General features: G+C 38.2%; 1 protein-coding gene across 4 annotated transcripts in view; it reads right to left on the reverse strand.

The window, feature by feature from the left end:
- Positions 1-19,777, reverse strand: part of Cfap95 (cilia and flagella associated protein 95) — a 101,105-nt gene that overhangs the window by 63,619 nt on the left and 17,709 nt on the right. For all 4 annotated transcript variants that reach the window (XM_058584026.1, XM_046459471.2, XM_046459474.2 and 1 more), the window contains exons 2-4: positions 15,878-15,986; positions 4,344-4,462; positions 3,494-3,562 (exon numbers count right to left, since the gene is read on the reverse strand). In XM_058584026.1, the coding sequence (XP_058440009.1) occupies positions 3,494-3,562; positions 4,344-4,462; positions 15,878-15,986 (297 nt within the window). The remainder of the gene's footprint in view (positions 1-3,493; positions 3,563-4,343; positions 4,463-15,877; positions 15,987-19,777) is intronic.

Consider the following 19,777-nt stretch of genomic DNA (forward strand, 5'->3'; position numbering starts at 1 on the left):
CTTACTTGAGATGCTTGAGAATCAGATAAGAGGGCAAGGAAAGACACTTAAGTTAGCCCATTCACTCTATTCACATTTCCATCCATTTTTCCTATATACCTTAAAGGAAACCATCCTCCCCTTTATTTTTCTATGTTTTGACTGTCTACATCTACATAGTAAAAGTAATGTATGTTTGAGATTCCTTACACAGGCAACCAGATCAGAGATCAAAAGAGCACTGTTACTGTCTAAAGAGATTTTTGAACCTCCTTGACTCAACTCTTCCATCACTGGCCAATGTCAAGTCCTTGGGAATGTAGTCAACCCTCAAGAGAAACAATATATCTAGTTCTAGATGAGCTCAATCCAGACTCAAAGTCTATAAATCTCATATTAAGTCTTTGCTATCAATTTTCATCTCTGCCTAATTGTTCCCTATATTATAATTTTTTTTCCATTTATCTCAATCTGGGGCATATAAGGAAGAAATTGTTCACAGAGCCCTTTTCTCTAGTGAAAGTCAGGAGTGACAAGTTTGACAAAAGTGACAAGTGACGAGTGGTATTGAGCATTCTAGTTCTTCTGATTTTCAATCTGTTTTACTGAGATATGTACTACCAATTTGTGTAAGTATTGTGTCTTCTCCATCTTGGTCCCAAGTGAAGTAAGTGGGCCAAAGGCTGAGTTATGAGAAAAAGAAACAAATAGTTGAGTTTCATTACAATATAATGGATATTATCTCAAAAAATTAAGATCATTGCATTGGACTAATGTCTCCTTAATAACAAAGCTATACCTTTCTTCTGATTTTTTTTCCTTAAGAGGTAACCTGAAGTTTAAATTTACATTATGATTACAGCCTTTCTTTTATAAGTTGAAGCACATTATTTTGGTCCATTGAGCAAACTCATTCTTATTCATTGCCTTTTAAAGTTGACATTTAACTTCCACAGCTGTACAACTGGCAAGAAGCAAAAGAATATTTAATATTCAAGACAGCAGATTCTAAACCCCCACAGTATTCTATTATATGGACTGTCCTTTAATTAGTGTATATTACCTGAAAGAAAGAATTACTTATGGAATTAGCAAAGGACAGTTGAAGGTGTGTTTATTTCCTTGCTAATACTCATAAATCAAATAACACAAAGAAGTTCTAGCAGTTCAAATTAATAATAAGGGCTGGTTTTGTGAAACACCATGTCTTCTAATGCATTTATCAAAATAGAATTGAAGACATCATTGTGTTCTTCAGGTCTCAAATTCCTAAATCAAATAAGAAATTAGATACACCCCCTTTTATTATAATTTGTTGTTCAACATCAGAAGTAATTAACTTATGCATTCAAATACAATCATGGTGCACCTGCTATGGGTCAGGACTATATTAGGCACTGGGGATGGAACTGTGACAGTCCTGCCCCTCAGAGCATTGAATTCAGAAAGAAACACAAAAAAGGAAGTAATGGCAAAAGCAAATAAATAGTGTTAGTAAAAAAGAAGCACACAGCGCTATGAACAGCCATGAGGAGGGGTCTATGAAGTCATGGGAATAGGGGTGTTAGGTATGGGAAGGTCTTCTGGAGGAGGCCAACTTCAGAGTTAAAGTTGAACAACACATAGAATCTTGCTTTCCTCAAGAGCTCCTCAAAAATTTCATTAGAACCTTAGAATCCACAAGAATAGATAGAACAGAAAGGAAGAAAGAAACAAATTTTGGAAGCATAAAAGAAGATGGATAAGGTAGAAGAGAGCCAAATTCTAAGATATCAAAGGGTGACTGAGGCAGAGCTATTCAAGAAGCAGTTAGAGCTCCAAAGGTCCTCCTCCACTGCAGAGCAACTGCACCTCCCCTGGTAAACTTCCCTTGGGGCTCCACCTCTGGTAATCTGACCAGCCCAAAAGGAAAGTCTGAAATTATGACACTAAGGCTGCTTTAAAAAGCCGACCCAGCTAGATTCCTCCAATGATGCTTGCCATAGGCTCCCAGCCTTATTGTTTAATTATGAACAAAAACCAAGAATTGATGACGAACCATCTGAGGAAAATGCTTCTCACATCAAAGATAGATGCCATACAAACAAAAATTAAAACTAAATAAAAAGCAGCTTTGAGTGAAGACTATGTGTGAGAGAAATTAAAAGAAAAACAAACTATCATTAACTGTCCCAGATGGCTAAGGGAAGATATTGTGGTCATGAAACCCCAAAAGGATCTTAAAAAAACAGAATAATTCAGAAAACAAAATTCATTAGTAGCATTGTAGTAATAGAGAGCAAAGTAAATACTAAAGATAAAAAGAAAAAAAAAGAGAAAAAAGACAAGAAAATCCAAGGAATCAGGCCAAGCAACCCAATATCCAAGTAGAAAATTTCTGAAAGAGAAAACAAAATGAATCAAGAATGAAAGAAATCAAGAAAATTCTCCTAAAGTCACAGTTGCTGTTCTAATTGTTTTACATATCTTAATTTGCTTAGTTCTCACAACAATCCTGTAATACAAAATCCAATATCAAGAATTTTGTCATGTTTGTAAGTATATTTCCATATCACTTACCTGTATATTACAAAATATGTGTTCTTTAGAAAGATGAGTAGATAAGAAATTTCCTTTTTTGTAGTGGTAATTAACACTGTTCCCCAAATAATTTCTATTATCAGTAAAAATGCATCAATCTCTTGCTCTACAGTCCATTCTGTTTTCACAGTAGTGCTCCAAGAGGTTGTTGCAAACCCTGAATTAGCAAGCATTGAACCGTTGCTCTTAAGGGCAATACAAGGTTAGGTTCCTGAAAGCGTCTGGTCATGACATGTCTCTGCTTGATCAATATATGACCTTATTTTGTGCGTGTTTCTGTTTAAAGACATCTTATTTAGAATATATTGTCACTTCATCAACATTGAATTCACCACCAATAGCACTATCATCATTACCTGAATAAATTTTATCTAACACATGGATTTTCTCCAAAAGGCACATCACAGCTTTATTGTATTTAGGGACATGATGGCACTTCAGCACTATGCTTGGGGGACATTTTAACAACGAGATCAACAAAAAGCATAAAAGTTAGAAAAGCATGGCACTAAATAGACTGTGAAGGGACAGTCGTTTACTGCATGAGAACTAAAACAAGAAGGCAGATCACCTCCATATTTTACTTCAGCTGAAAGTGTGAACATCAGGTGACTTAACATTTTGCCCATGTCTGCAAGTAACTGCATCAGTACCGCAAGTATTAATTTGAAGGTTACAAATAAATTTTAGAGAGTTAGGAGAATTTGTAAATACAGATGTGCAAATAATGAGGATTGGCTTGCATTATTCCTTTTATTATTGTTGTTGTTATTATTATTAATGTTATACCTCTTGATTGAAAAAAAAATTTGTTAAAGAAAATCTGAAATGTCATGTAACAGTCGTTTTGTTGACCTTGGCATACCCTCATGCCTTCACTCCTCTGGATCAATAAATATTTTATACAACCTGCAGCAGTTCGGGGGCTACTTACATTTTGTTCCAATCCGGTGGATGTCTGGTAAAAAGAGCCCCAAAATCTGTTGCAGGCAACCCTGTATCCCTGTAAACAAGATGGGACAGCAATTTTTAATAATATGTGACAGACTGCCATAAATAAATTATCAAAGCTGTATAAAATGAATTTAGGGTTGAATGTTTACAATTATTTTTACAGGGTTTTATGTTTGCAATGTTTATACACTTTGAAAAATAAATGTCTAAGTAAAAGGAAATTTTAACATTTTGTCATTACTTTGACTGCCTTTTCCAAAAATAACAATAAAAGACAAAGTCGATGTCATGCTCTTCCATGAAGAGGCACTGGCAAGGACTTGCACACACATAGAAACAACTAGAATACAAGTCCAGCTCTCACGTAGGACATAACATACTCCAATGGCAGGGATACCAGAGCAATTAATTCTGGTTAATGACGTTTACCTAATTCTGACAGCATTTCCGGCAATATTTCTAGATACATTGCATACTTTATCTCATCTAAACTTCTGAACCACCTTTTGAGGTGAACAGTTTAGTCTTTCCCATTTTATAAGTGTACAAACAGGATTGTATGCACCAAATAACTTTCACATTTGTGAAAGTGGGGTTCAAACCTAGGTAGTCAGAAAATGTGTAAAGAGGAAATGAGATTTTTAGCTGGACCAAGAACATGTGAAAGTGTTAACTGGTAAACCATTGAGGGAAAAGGAATCCCAAAGAAGGGGTACAGCACGAGAAGAAAGTTTGAGGCAAAAAAATAGGAGGGGTATCTATATTACTATTAATACAAATCCTTTCCTGCAAGTTCAGGTCCTATAAACAAAAGAAGGTATTTAGAATACCTCTCAATAATCCCAGAGCACATTGTTTCCTCATTTAATAAGGGCTTGCTCTTTATTTCAATGAAGTTTTTGTTTGAAAAACCTTGTGCCATCTCTTCGTGTGTTTCTGATATCCAAATCTGGAAAAATAGAAGCCACGTGTAAGAAAAATGAATTAATCACCAAAAATGTCCAGTTACTAAAATATTTTCCCATTGAAGTGCATTCTGATTTTCATTATTGACTCCTTCACATTAAAAAATAATATAACCCTCAACTATTTTATCATGAATATCTAAAAATAGCAATTTTTACTATGTGTTGTTGGAAAATAAAATCAAATTAGTTGTTCCTATGAAATAGAAAGTGTTTCATTCAACTAAATACTAATTTTTATCTACTTTCTATTTCCTTCTTTATCCTTCTCAGGGTTTATATATTTAACTTCCCTAAGTAAGAAAACATTTGTAGCAATCACTTTTTAAATAAAAAAGGAGTTTAGATATCATCATCATTGTCATCATCATCATCATTGTTATCCATTCTTTATTAGGGAGGATAATTTGATAAATATCAAGCAATTATTACTATGGGGGATAATCTGAAAACTAATGTTTTCAGACCAATTGCAGAAGCATCATGGGTAGCATCTAAGGAATCTTGGCAAGAAAAATGGAGCTAAGGAGTCAGTATTTCACCCATATGAACCTCTAGATCGTGAATCTGGAGGTTCAGAGCAGAGAACCAGAACTCATCACCAAAAGAACCCACTCTTTTACCTGAGCCCAAAGACAAGGTTCCCCCAAACATCCAGTGAAATCTCAGAACACAACAATCCCACTAGATTTTTGTTTCACACAAAGGCTTACTGCTCTTTAGAAACCTGAAGCCTCCAATTGCAGTAGTATCACAGCTGTAGTCCAAGAGGTTTGGTCTACTTCAAGTTAGCAAGAAGGCTCTGCCATAACTAGGATCCTACCCAATTCAAAATAGTTTTAACCATAGTCTCTGGGCCTGGATCCCTGGTCTACACCACCGATCTCTGACCACTGTTCTCTAAAACCTCAACTTACCAAATCATTAGTCTCCCAGCCCAATTTCCCAGCTGTGAACTGTTCTTCCTCTAAGATTTCACCACTCACCAGTCAATGCTAAGGGAGCCTGGATTGGACCTCATGTTATACATTTTAACAACAAAGGAAGAAAAAATATATTTGGGGAAACAATTAGCATCCACCTTTTTTTAAGGTATAAAATTGAAAATTTGACATGAGCTATGTTCTGGTCATTTTCAACAGTAAAATATTTCAATAAATCCACCGACCCTTCAGAAATTATGTGCAGCCAAGATATTGCCAAGCATGAAATAATGCAGGATTAAAAGGAAACAGATAATGATAGCATTAGTATATGCATTATTTCACTGAATACAAAGAGCAACGCTGTGACTTGTTTACCCATCATGGCCTCAGAAGGAAAAGACCAATCAAATGGGGAACTGGGGAGAATATAAGGATCCATTTATAAAAGTATGGTGAACATTAAGATCTCAACAATGTTGAAGTACTCTGAGAATAGTCAGAGAAGAGCCATATGGTAGAGCAGTTACTGAACCCAAAAAAACCTACAGCTATAAAGACAGTGCAATCTAATAGTTGTAGTTTTTCAGAACAGGCACACAATGATCACCAAATCATGGTCCTGTAGGCAGGAAACCACAGGATAAGTAGTCACACTCATTCTTCTCCCTCCTCTAATCACCTGCCAGTGCTTCTTGCAGGCCAATCCCCCACAGAATGCTAGAGGGCAAGGGAGCTCACGGGTGTAATCTACAGAAGTTATCCTTCTTGGCACTTGGTGGAGAAAGCTAGAAAATAGATCAGGAGGGCAAAGGAAGAATACTTGACATAATTTATTTCCATTTTACAGGTGGGGAAAACTGAGGCTGAAAGGAATTAAGCAATGTGCAGCTAAAAAGTACAAGTCCCATCCAATCTGATTCATTCATTCACCTGTCCATACATATTCCCGCAGTGCCAGTAGTAGGTTTAAGAATATATCCTCCATGCTTTTTACATGAAAGAATAAAACCTAATGTGAACAGCCTCTGTTGATTTATGATTTCTGGTATATGTAGGCAAACCTAATCCTACACCAGCTTAATGTGAAAAATCACTTTGGTGTAGAAATGTTCATAACCTGAAGTAAGCGTGGGTGATCCATAAAAGCACTTCCATATGTTTAAAAGTCTTTTGGGTTTTATATATATACACATCACAAACTGGAGATTGGCAATTTGGTACATGAGATAGCTAAATTAACACAGCACACACTCATAAAATATCACTAAAATTTCCATTCAATTTGCATAATAAAATCCAGCTTGAGTCAAATGATAATACAAAAAATATCAAATGTGTATAGGCAGTGCATTTCATAATATCACTTATTCCCTGTTTTCTTGACTATCAGGGTTTTTTTTAAGTCCCAGTTTCTAAACTTCTAGAATGACCCCCGCCCATATGTGTTGCATTTAAGAAAACCCAGTAGACACATAACCTGGGTAATTGGCACAGAGAATGAGGAGTAGCTTGTGACTTCCTCTCAAGTTACACATTTAAGGTAGCCAGCATCTTTGTCCCCAGGATGACTTACTTACCTCTTGGAAAAATCATGGAAAGTTTCATTTTAGATGACTTTCAATTGACAGTTCTTTCTTGGACCCCCCAAAAGCAGACTCCTCTGACACATACTGAAGAAAGTATAAGACTTGCCAAGTCAAGTATTCCTTCTGATGCCACAGGCTGCTTCTGAAACCCTCTAGCCTATAGTCTTTTGGCAAGCATGAATGAGGGAGACCCCAGTCCATCAAATCCCCCAACCTCCAAGGAGCTCTTATCAAGTCCTGGGTGATACCTGTGAGGGCCTAACTCTTCAGGTTTAGAGTGAAGGAACACCTTTCCTGTCTCTACCCTCTGGGAGTGAGATCACAACCTGCACTCTCCCTCCAGATGATTCTGACACATTCTAAATGCTTTTGTCCAGGTCTTCTCAAAAAAAATTTTTTGATTGTTTGTCTTTATATCTTTAAGGTGAATGAGAGACCACGAAATTCAGTTTCTGCAGAAATGCTTTGCATGTTCTACCTAACTAGTTTGTCTCTTCACTTTGAATTAAAGTTGAAGATTGTAGATCTTAGATCTTCAGTCAAAAATAAAGAAAAGTCTTTAGTGTCAAACAGCTCACCTCCTCCAAGGATAGCATTTTTGTATAATTGACAAAAAATCAGCAGCTGCAAGAACAGGTAACACCCAAGACTTTTTTAGCAATCTTGCTCTTTAAAAGTCATCAAAAAGGCCATTCTTATTTCTCAGCAGTAGTTTTGCCCTTGAAAATACTGGTCCTCTTTTCACATCTAGGTTAACTCAGTAGTGCCACACAGAGTCTTAAAGGATCCCAGAGAGTTCCCCACAAATACAACCATCATTATTTTGAACAAATGAGACTTGCTAGGTATAATAAAAAGCTAATTCAATTTCCTCCCCACTGCCTGTTCAAGTAAGCTTTTATAGGATGGTTAAATTCCTGTTCCTAGAAGAAATAAATCTTGATCAAGTCCCATTTTTTTTTGTCTGATTACTCTAAGGTAACAAAACCATTTCTTGTCACAAAACAGTCTTGGCTACATAATGAATAGTAGACAAATAATCACAAAAGGACATTCATGCTGTCCAGTGTCTGGGGAAAGGAAAGAGTAGAACAGGTGGAGAAATAGAAAATCAACAAACCTCACCCTGTCCTTCACCTCCCAATTCCCTCTGCAGACTTCACTGCCCTGAAGTAGGCTTTAGCTGGTGGAGGAGAAAAGTTTTAACCTTAAATGAAATCATCATTTTGATGAGATATTTAATTATTGAAATATGAGCAATAGGTTTTTATTACCTGAGGGTGACTAAAGAAATTATAGTATCTGTATAAGATCTTATCCAAGGAAAAAGGAAGAACTAACTCTATGGAGCAGTGTAAATAGACAGTGGAAGCAAAGAATATGGGCATGTGTGTGTGTGTGTGTGTGTACATGTGTGCACATGCCCATGATTGGGCCATTTAAATTTCATTTCTTTAACATAACAGTTATGCCTGCTTAAGTAAACTAATATATGTGAAAAATTAATATCTAGTCTAAGAGTTACATTAGGGCATGATTAGTGACATATAATTGCAGCAGCAAAGAGAATGATGGGATTCAAAGGGTGTGTGGCTTGCTTTCATTCCTGTCCCAAATCCCTAGAAATGACAGAGAAGATATTTGCTAGAATAAATGATCCCACAGATGTAGCAAAGTACATTCATTGGCCAAAATTTATACAGAATTTCCTGAAACAGGAAAGGCAGATGCAGTTATGCTGATACTGAAAAGACAATCCAAAATACTTCCAGGAAGTGATGCTCAAAATGGTGGCATCAACTTCAACTTCAGAGACTATGGAGGCAGGAAGAAAAGGAAGCCCTAGCTCAGCAATCCACTGCCCCCAAATATCTTACTATTAAAATGGCAATGAAAATTACTCCATCTATAAAAATTTGATCCATATGCTCCATTCAGGTACTTAGAAGTAAATTCAAGGAGCATCTGTTAAGATTCTACTGGTTAAATCACTATTCTACTATGTCAAAGAAAAATATCTGAACTAAGTAAGTAAATTATAATCTAATATCTTAGATCTAGTATAATTATATCTTTTTAAATTCCTTTTAGAGTCATTAATTTCAAAATATCCGATTTTATCTACAAAACAGCTCATATTTAGGCCTATATGTAACTATTCTTTTTAAAGTTTTGTGTCATTTTTAATTGACAAATATTAATCAAATGTGTGTGTATGTATATATATATATATATATATATATATATATATATATATATATATATATATATATATATAGTGTGTGTGTGTGTTGGTGGTGGTGGTGGTGCTGGGGATTGAAACCAGTGCTTTGTGTATGCTAGGCAAGCACTTTACCAACTGAGCTATTTCCCCAACCCCTAATTGCATATATTTATGGGACATAATATGATGTTTCAATTCATGCATACAATGTGCAATGACCAAATCAGGCTATTAGCATATCCAACACCTCAGATATTTATTTTTTAATATTTTTGTAGTGAGGACACTTAAAATCCTCTCTTGTAGTCTTTAAAATTTAAATTACTATTAGCTATAGCCATGATGTTGTGCAATAGAATATCAGAACTTACTCTTCCACAACTCTGTGCTAGTTGACTATCTTCTCCCCATCTCTTCCACTTCCCTGTCCCCTCAGCTTCTAGTAACCACCATTCTACTCTCTTCTCCAAGGAGTTTGACTTTTTAAGATTCTATGTATGATTGAGATCATAAGTTTTAGGGATTCAACATGCATCACTTCCTCAGTCTTGGTCTCTATTCAGCCTCTTGCAGCCCTCACCTTGACATCAGTCTCACATGCAAGGAGGGATCAACCAGTGACTGTGGCACCAGCTCTTGGTGGCATTGGGAATGCTTAGGAAAGAGGCTTAACGAATTGAGAAAACAATAATGGATGAACTCCTGATAATTTTACTCTGCACTGAATTCATTCTGATAGAGTTATATCATTTGAATAAAGTCTAAATGAGTACCAAAACAAATACCATAATTCAAAATGCTATTGCTCATAATCACTTAGACTAATAGATAATCAGAGAAACCTCAGTGCCTTGAACTACTTCTCCCCTGTGAATCTAGATCCTCTGTGGTCCCACCTGGCCTCTTGAAACCTCTAGAACCATGAAGTAGGAAACCGTTTATCTCACCATCAAAACCTAAGCAGCATTTTCCGAGATTGTGTCAAGAAAGGGTTCCTTTAAGATTTAGTTCAGGAGTCTCAAAGGAAGCCATCCCCGAACCTCGACCAACTCATTTCAGTTCAGGTGCCTCTCACAGCACCCTGATCTTTTTATCGTAGCACCCATTAGACCCCTTGGTATTATGGTTTTATCTCCCCATTTTCCCTATGAACTGTGAGTTTCCTGTGTACAAGGACCTTGTTGGGAATTGTTTCTTACCCTAGCATTTAGTATAATGCCTGCCAAAATAATAGGCCCTCAATAAATATTTGTTGAATGTTGTCCTTCCTTCCCTCCCTCCTTTCTTTCTTTCACAAATATATATATACGGAACACTCACTATGTGCTGGTCACTGTTCTAGGGAGAAAAACAGACCAAAGTCCCTACTCTCATGAAGCATGTATCCCAGTAAATGGAAACAGAAAGTTAACAACTAAAAAAGTCTAAGAAACGCCCAGTGATGTAAGTGTTATGAAGAAAACTAAAGTAAGGAAAGGGAATGGGGGGGGGGGATAAGAATGGGCTTTTTTTTAACATGCAAATGGGTAGCTGGCCCACTGAGCAAGTAGGACTTGTAAGTAGGTACAATCAGAAAACAAACCTGTTCTTCCATAACTGCTCTTCCACAGTCAGTCCTAGGGGCTAGTTCTTGCTCATTTATCTTTGATGCAATATCAGAAAACCCCCAGGAATGTTATGGTTACCTTCAGATAATGGGAAAAATTCTCTGGCTGCTTTAGTCCAAGAAGAGTCTCATGAAGGTAAGTAGAATGCCTAGTCTCATGTCATACTCAAAACTTCAAACTTCATTTAAAGCTGAAGATTCTCATTCCTCTACCTTGGGCCTGCTCTGGCTTGGCCTACTGTAATGGGAATAGGGAGCATAGTTGGCTTCTTTTCAATTGTCCCTCTTGGAATTCTTCCCTACTCTCACCTCCCACTGTCTCCTTGGGGGAATGATGCCAAGAGTGTGGGGTTATGAGGAAGAAGAGATGGATACAGTCAGGGCAGAATGCAATCTTGATTTGATTTCCTGTGGGCATGTTTCTGTTTGATCCTTCCTGACACTGATAGAAACTGGCTTCCCTGGGATGTTCTGATAGACTTTGGCATACTCTCTGGGAGGATTCAATGGCATATTCCATCACACAGGATGCTTCTGGTAGGACTTAAATATCCAACCTCAAACCCTGGAAGTCCATTCACTCCTCCTCCCACATACAATGAAAGCAAGCTGTGAAACTGTTCCCTGGTCTCTTTCTCTTCCTCATGGCCCACATATGATCCACATGAGCTTAACTATTCTTTTTAAAGTTTTGTTTTATTTTTAATTGACAAATATTAATCAAATGTGTGTGTATACATATATGTATATGTATATATGGATATGTGGGCCCAGATGTTAAGTGGCCCTGACTCTCTTGACCTCTCTTTCTAATGTCCTCTAAATTTTAGGACTCACAATAATATCTCCCCTGAAAACTCTTCTCAGATGGGAAAGAAGGGAATGAAACCCAAAATTAAATAAATCCTGTTTCAACTCTTCAGCTGCTACCTAGCCTTCAAGAACATAACAGCTAAGTACTGGTTTAACCCCGCTGATAGTCTCTCAGGAGTTTCTGCCTACGTAGTTCAGCTTCTTGCTTTTAGATGTGTGGTTCCTGTCAACTATCATGAATGTTCTAGTCTGTAGGCCTCTATCAGAACTTGTGATAGGGAAAAGGACTCACCATCCATCATATGAAGGCCTGGAGATCCCAAACCTGTATCCCCCCTCCTTCTCTGTACCCTTGGGACTTGGATAAGATCTGATAGTCTAGGTTTAGCACTGGAAGAATAATATCTTTCTTGCCAATTTTAGAGCCCGGATGCAAAGAACAAGAACGAAGATGGATGGAACAGTACTTAATGCACAATTAGAGAAAAATGTAACTTATTGTTAAGATACAAAAATAGCAATTTTATCTGAAGCAGTCCATCTTTGATCTATTCCCTTCCTCTCTAATACATATTCTAAACCTGGTAGAGGAAGGACATGATTTTCATGGGCATCAACAAAAAGACATGGAAAAAGTAAACATTACTCTCTACTGATGCATCTTCCTAAAAACACAGTGCTTGACTACTATAATGCATAGAAATCTAGGAGAAGAAATATTTGAGGTTTCAACACTTCACTTCATCTCACTTTCTCCCACAACCCAGAAGCCAGGTGGAAATCAAAAATAAATGTTTTTGTTTGTTTGTTTGTCTTGCAGGGGTGGGGGCTGTTTGTTTTTTGGCACAGGGAATTGAACCCAGGGGCACTTTACCACTCACCTGCATCCCCAGACTTTTTTATATTTTATCTTGAGATAGGGTCTCACTAAGTTGCTTACAGCCTTGTTAGCTAAACTGTTGAGGCTGGCTTTGAACTTGAGACCCTCCTGCCTCAGCCTCCCCAAGACACTGAGATAACAACACCTTTTGCCAGGCTCCACCACGCCTGGCAAAAATAAATATTTTTAAAGGCCAAAGACCCTAATTACATGTCAGACAATGCCTATCTTGCCAGCTTTCTCTTTGTTTGCTCACAGCCCCACACTCAAGAACGCATGGGTTTAGAGGGGCAGGAGTGAAGCAGGGTGGCTCTTGACTAAGTTGAGCATCACACTTCACATGCTAGCTAATGACCAGCAAGGCAGCTTGGTGCAAAGGGAAAGAAAGTTGGGTGGAAACTGACAAATCTCAGATTGCTCCTGAGATTTAGGCCTCAGGGCAAGAGAAAATCCTGAGCACGGATAAAGATTCCAAGAAAGACAGTGTGTTTGTGTATGTGTCCAAGAAAGTAGAGTGTCGAGGAAAATGTCTTGCTTTAGAGCTCTCTTGGTTTTGATAAATTTCCTTGTTCTATATCTGGGCAGCTATAACTTTATAATAAATCCCTATTTTTCAGGTTGTTCTTACCATTCTCTGTCCATTCTAACTATAAGAGAAAGGGAGGAAACACTACTGCCACAATAAGCAAATTCATTCCTCTCACCCTGGAAAACAAAGTATCTTCTAGAACAATTTCCAGTGTTGAAAAATGGATATTCTTAGGCCAGCGCTACTTCAAAAGCTGATCTGAGAGTAGCCCAGCCTTCGGGGGCAGACAATGATATAAAACCCAGTCTGTCTTCATCTAGCTCCATAGCTTCTGGCATTATAGAAGGCAATTTGGGGGTCTTTCAGAAGCTGAGCTCTTGCCTCATACAAGTAACCAAGCAGTAACTCACTCACAGCAATTCAAACAGGAATTGCTTAGCAATGCATGTGCTTTTTTGTAAATGGACCTTAAAGATATTATCAGAATATCAATAGTATGTTTTAATTTCTTGCAACTTCACTACCTTGAGACAAGTACAAATGATTTAAGATCAAAGACTTGTGTTCAAACTCCTGTTTTTCCAGTCCCTACCTGTGTTGGCTTTAAGTTGCTTAACATCTAGGAGTCTCCTTCCTCTCCTCTATAAAATAAGAGATGACAGTGCCACTTCACAGGATTATTATGGAGGGCAAAGAATGCAGCCAGCAAGATGCTTTTGAAGCAATATCAGTATCAAAATAATAATAACAATTTCTTGAGCACTTGCTACGTGCCAGTGCTGTATTTTGGATACTGAATATCCCTCAAAGGCCTATGTGTTAAGTGCTCCATCCCCAAGATGGCAGTACTGGGACGCACTGGGGATCTTTAAGAGGAGGGCCTAGTCATTGGTGGAATGCCATCAGAAGGGACAGGGGTATTCAAAGCCAGCCTCAGCAACTTAGTAAGACCCTGTCTCAAAAAATAAAAAGGGCTAGGGATGTGGCTCAGTGGTTAAGAGCTTCTGGGTTCAATCCCCAGTAACAAGAAAAGAAAAAGAAAGAAAGAGAGAGAGGTAGGGAAAGAGAGAAAAGGGAGGGGGAGAGGGGAGGGAGGGAGAGGTAGGGGGAGGGAGGGAAGGGAGGAGGAGAGGGGAGGGAGGGGGAGGGAGGGGAGGGAGGGGGAGAGGGGAGGGGAGGAAGAAGAAACAGGGATTGAAGAACCCCAGCCTTTCAGTCTCATGTCAGTTAGCTTTCCCTTTCTGTAACAATATACCTGAGAAAAAATTAAAAGGAGAAAAATTTTGTTTTGGCTCACAATTTCAGAGATTTCAGTCCCTGGTCACTCAGCCCTGTTACTTTGGGCCCAAGGCAAGGCAGAATATCACAGTGGGAAGTGTATGGCAGAGAAAAGCAGTTCACCTCATAGCAGCCCAGCAGGATAGCAAAAGAAGAGAAAGAAGGAGGATTGCAAGTTCAAACCCAACCTCAGCAAAGGCGAGGCACTAAGCAACTCAGTGAGACCCTGTCTCTAAATATTATACAAAAAAATAGGTCTGGGGATGTGGTTCAGTGGTTGAGTGCCCCTGAGTACAAGCCCCAATACCCTCCCCCACAAAAAAAGAAAGGACCAGAGTCCCAATATACTTTTCAAGCCATGCCTCTAGTAACCTACTTCCTCCAATAAGGCTCACCTCCTTAAGTTTCTACCACCTCCCACTAGTACCACCAGCTGGGGACCAAACACATGAACTCTTTAGGGGGCATTTAAGATCCATCCCATAACAGTTTTGTTGTAGGGACAAATGAGGCAAGTTCAAGGCACCGAAGATAGCAGGAAAGAGTTTTATTTAGCTGCAGCCAGGCTCAAAGGGCACAGCTTTTGCTGTAATCAATTAATTCCCTGAATCCCAAGTTCAGGTAGTTTCAGAGTTTTATACCCAGCATGTAAGGGAAGGGGTTCTAAAGTCACAGTCTGCAGAAGTTCACATAAAAGCAGCTTTTTTCTTTTACTATTTTGGACAAGTTAACCGTTCAAGGACAACACCTGAGAAGGGGAGAGCTTCTTCTCCCCTTTTCCTCCCCCTGCCAGCTGTTACCATGGAGCCTAACTGATAACTTATCTTAAAAATGTAGACATCTCTGTGAAACCCAGCTCAAGGCCAGAGGCCTTGTTTGCACATTTTTACAAACTACTATACTGGATATGTTTGTGAAAAACTAGTAAGGGGTGTTCAGCACCTGGAGTGCTGGTATCTTCCCAGCCAGTGGCCAAGTAAGTCAGGGCAACATGAAATTAGGAAGTTTATCTACATTGAACTCTTTTGCAGAGACTCTTTTGCTGACAGTCCTAAAGTCAGCCATGGTGAAGATTTCTGGAGAAGCCCAGTTAAGACTTTTCTGTGGAGAAAGGGGGTGCCACTTCAGTTTCTCTCTGCTTCCTGACTCAAAAGGTGACTGCTTGACCTAACATATACTCCCAACCTCATCACAGGTCCAAATCAATGGATTTACCTGATTTTAATCTTAAAACCTCCAGAACCATAAGCCAAATAAACCTCTTTACTTCATACATAGCCTGTGTCAGGTACTTCATCATAGTGACAGAAAAGTAACTAATATAGTCAGGCACTATTTTAAGTACTTTACTTATTTCATTTAATTCCCCCCAAACCTTATGAATTAGGTGCATCTGTATAGGTAATTTTGCTGAAGCACAGTGTCTAAGTCACCAACCTAAGCTGCTAATCTTGTTGATTAGAGGTAGAGCTAAAAAAAAATATTCCTTCCCTTATATTTTCATGTTTCACTATGAGAAAGATACAAGACTTAAAGAAATTAGCAGCAACTACTTACTGGAGGTTCCTCAGTTCCAAATCGACAATATGTTGAAGCACACAGTCTTTTTATTTTATCAGGACCCTCTATATCATAATCTTTGGGAAAAGCTTCTCTGTCATGTTGCCTTAAGAAAAAAAAAAATTAGGAGTCCATTAAAGGATAAGTCTTATTTATCATGCATTGCACTAAAATTTTTTTAAGTTATCCAGTGAAATTTTACCATATTTGTGGCATAATTTTAATTGCAAATTTATTGAATTTGTGACAAATAAAGTATTTTCCATCTCTTTTCAAGTAATGCTGAGGCTACTTCCAAAAAGCAACTTAGCATATGTGATAAAACTAATAATATCGAAAAAGCACTACTTATCCAACACAGTAATTATTCAGCAACTCAAATGAACTGAATCTTATTTAATAATGTAGATTAGTTACCGACAGTAAATTCTAAAATAAGACATGGTAATATCTTGGAGAGGCAACTTGCCACTTTAGAAATTCTTTCTACCATGAATTTTAATTATATTTTTTCCAAAATGAGATAGCAAAGTATCTTCTCATATTGATTTATAACCCTTGCTCCTTGCTTCTAAAGAACATCTAGAGAAAGCTGACAATTAAACATAAGCAAAAAAGAAAAATAATAATCTTAAAATGTACGTGTACATGGAAGAGAGGAAAAAATATTCCAAACATCCTGACCAAAAGAGCTGCTAGGAATAATGAAAAAGGAGGAACTTGGGATAATGAATGAAAAGGAGGTGTGTCCTGGCTGCCACTAGAAATTGCTATTTTCATAAAACTTTGTTAGGTAAAATAAAGGAAGCTAAGACCAAGCCTCCCGCTGAAGGGGCCCTGTTGCTCTGTGTAGTTTTATGTCTGTAATTTGAGCTACTGGGGAAGCTGAGGCAGGAAGATATCAAGTTCAAGGACAGCCTCAGCAATTTAGTGACATCCTGTCTAAAAATAGAGGGGGAGGAGGGAAAGGCCTGGGGATGTAGCTCAGGAGGGCACCCTTGGGTTCAATCCCAAGGCAGAGGGGCTTCTATTAAGGCATACATGATTAGAAATGTGTAAGAGACACCAAGAATTCATCCATCCACCAATTTGTTCATTCAGCAAATATTTTTAAGGATCTACATTGCTATGGTTTGTTTATCTTTTCCAAAATTCAAATTGGAATCTGATAGTCACCGTGGCAACACTGGGAGGTAAGTCCTCATGAAGAGGGATTAATGCTTCTCTCCTAGCAGTGAGTGAATTCTCAACCTCAAGGGACTGGATTAGTTTCCTAGAGAGCAAACTGATGTAAAGGCAAAGCTGCCTTTGGAGTTTTTCCTCTCAATTCCCTTCTGCTTTTATGCTGTTATGCAGCATGAGACCAATGCCAATGCATTCACTTGATCTTGGACTCCCAGCCTCCAGAACTATGAGTTAAACAGACTTCTTTCCTTTATAAATTACCCAGTCATGGATATTCTGTTACAGCAACAGAAAATGAACTAAGATACCACAACTTGCCTGATATTTTGCGTAGTGCAGGGGATGTAACAGGAGCAAACCTGACGGAGTCCCTACCTTCAGTTACTTACAGTCTGGTCAGAAGCAGAGGCAATGAAATAAGAAAAGTCTACAATGTGGTGAGTGTGGAAGCACCCAGCACCCAAGTCATGAGACTCTCATCCCATGCTCTTTGGGTCCTGAGCTCTCAACTCATTCCTGCCTTGGCTCCCACCTCAGCATGAGAGCAGAGTACTGCCATGGAACCCACAGCCCGGAGGCCCGAGGTGGCACAGCAGGCAGAGTGCCAGCACGGGAGCCTTCTTCTATCCTCTTATTTGAGCATCAGATTGCAAACGCTAAAAGGTTTTGAGTAACCTAACAACATTTTATGAGAACTAACAGGGAGCTTTCACTTAAGTCCTTAGTGAAGAGTTCTGAACATCAACAACCAAAAGTGGTAGAATGAAGAGTCATGGATCTGAGTCATTGCTAAGCCAGGTCCTAGCTGTGTGACCTTAGGAAGGTCACTTAACTTTTCCATGTTTTCATTTTCACATTTGTAAAATGATTACAAGAAAAATAACAATATCTTTTCACTTTTTAATAAGAATTAAAATTTTAAAATAAAGGAAAAAGTCCTTATATGCTATGAAGCATTATGAATATCTGTGTCTAGTGAATACTAACCAGGCTTCAAAATCTAGTACCCAACAATTACAACTTTATTTTTTCCATAAGTGAACTTAATTTCTTTTCCAAGCTCTTATTGGGCCAGATGGGCAAACCTTGATCTTGGTCAATTCAGGATTTCTTCCATCTCTGTGTGGTGCTGTGACACCAAAAACCCCATCTTTGTTGTCACTGATTCTCCCCACCTACATCTGAGGACGTATCCTCTGCCTTCCTGGTCTCCCATTAGGGATTCATTCATGAGATGGAACATTTTGTCATATATCTGTTAGCCATGTGTATGTCTTCTTTTGAGAAATTCTGTTTAGATCTATTACCCATTTTCTAAATCAGACTATTTGTTTCTTTGTTATTGAGTTTTTTTAAAGCTCTTTTTATACTCTGGATAGTAACCTTTCTTAGAGGTTTAGTTGGCAAGTATTTTCTCCCATTTTGTGGGTTGTCTCATCATCTGTTTGTTTCCATTGCTGTGTAGAAGCTTTTTAGTTTGGTGTAATCCTATTTGTCTACATTTGCTTCTGTTTCCTGTGTTTTTGGAGTCTTGTCAAAAAAAAAAAAAAAAAAAAAAAACTTTGTCCATTTCAATGTCCTGAAATGTTTCCCCTGTTTTCTTCTAGAAGTTTCTTGTGTTACATTTAAATGTTAAATCCATTTTGAGTTGACTTTTGCCACTGGTGAGTGATAGGGGTCTAGTATTGTTCTTCTGCATGTGGATATCCAGTTTTGCGTTACTGAAAAGACTGTTCTTTCTCATCTCCTTTCTCATTTTTAATGTTTCTAGTAATTCTCTAAATTGAAGTTCACAATACATTAAGAGGTTGAAACCATAGTTTGAAAAATATTGCTCTAGACCAGTGGTTCTCAGTTGAGTTTGGGATGGGGACCTATTTGTACCCATACCCTCCATGGACCTCAAGCAATAAAGACATTTGTTAACATTTGTAGAAATTTTCAGTTGTAGCATCTGAATTGGGTGGCTTTCTACCAGCATCTAGTAAGTAGCTGCCAATGATACTGCTAAGCATCCTAAAATGCCCAGGCAGCGACCCACAACACACACATAGCTAGCTCCAGGTGCCAATGGTGCTGAGGTTGAGAAAGCTCTGGAGAATAGTGGCACCTCAGACACTTGAATCACTGGTTCCCAAACCTGAGTGCTTCACCAAGCAGCCAAACTTCCCCCTAAAATGGATGGGACCAATATAAGGCTGCCAACTTTTTGTTTTGACAAGAATATTCAAAATAAACTAATCACCTGTATCCTTTAATAAAAAGATCTGTAATGCCAAAATGTCAGTAAAAACAATCCCACCGTCCTTCAAATTGAATAAATCTAGCAATATGAAAAACGTGCTACATTGTCATCACAGCTGGTTTATCACTTTGGATTAGTCAAAAGGTCCTCATTGACTACCACTGGTCAAGTCCACAGTGTTTTGCAGATGTTAATTCATCCTGATATGAACTTGACAGGAGCTGGTCAGAATTTGTTCAAGGCCAAAGATGCTTGGATATAGGTATTCTGTGCTGCTTACTGAGGAAGCATGGTGTCTTAGAGGTCTGGTGGTAGGTACAGGGTCTCATTCTAGCTGGAAGGAGGGCCTTTGGGGTTTCTTGTCTATAGCACCAAAATTTTTCTTGAGAAACAGGCTTGCTTCTGTTGACAGTCTTTTTCTATCAAAGCCCAGAGCAGAATGAGATGGATTTTTCTTAAGATAAATC

This window comes from Marmota monax, unplaced genomic scaffold (assembly GCF_021218885.2).
Source record: "Marmota monax isolate L192 unplaced genomic scaffold, Marmota_monax_Labrador192_F-V1.1 WCK01_AAM20220418_F8-fsc00059, whole genome shotgun sequence".
NCBI classification, from domain to species: Eukaryota; Metazoa; Chordata; class Mammalia; order Rodentia; family Sciuridae; genus Marmota; species Marmota monax.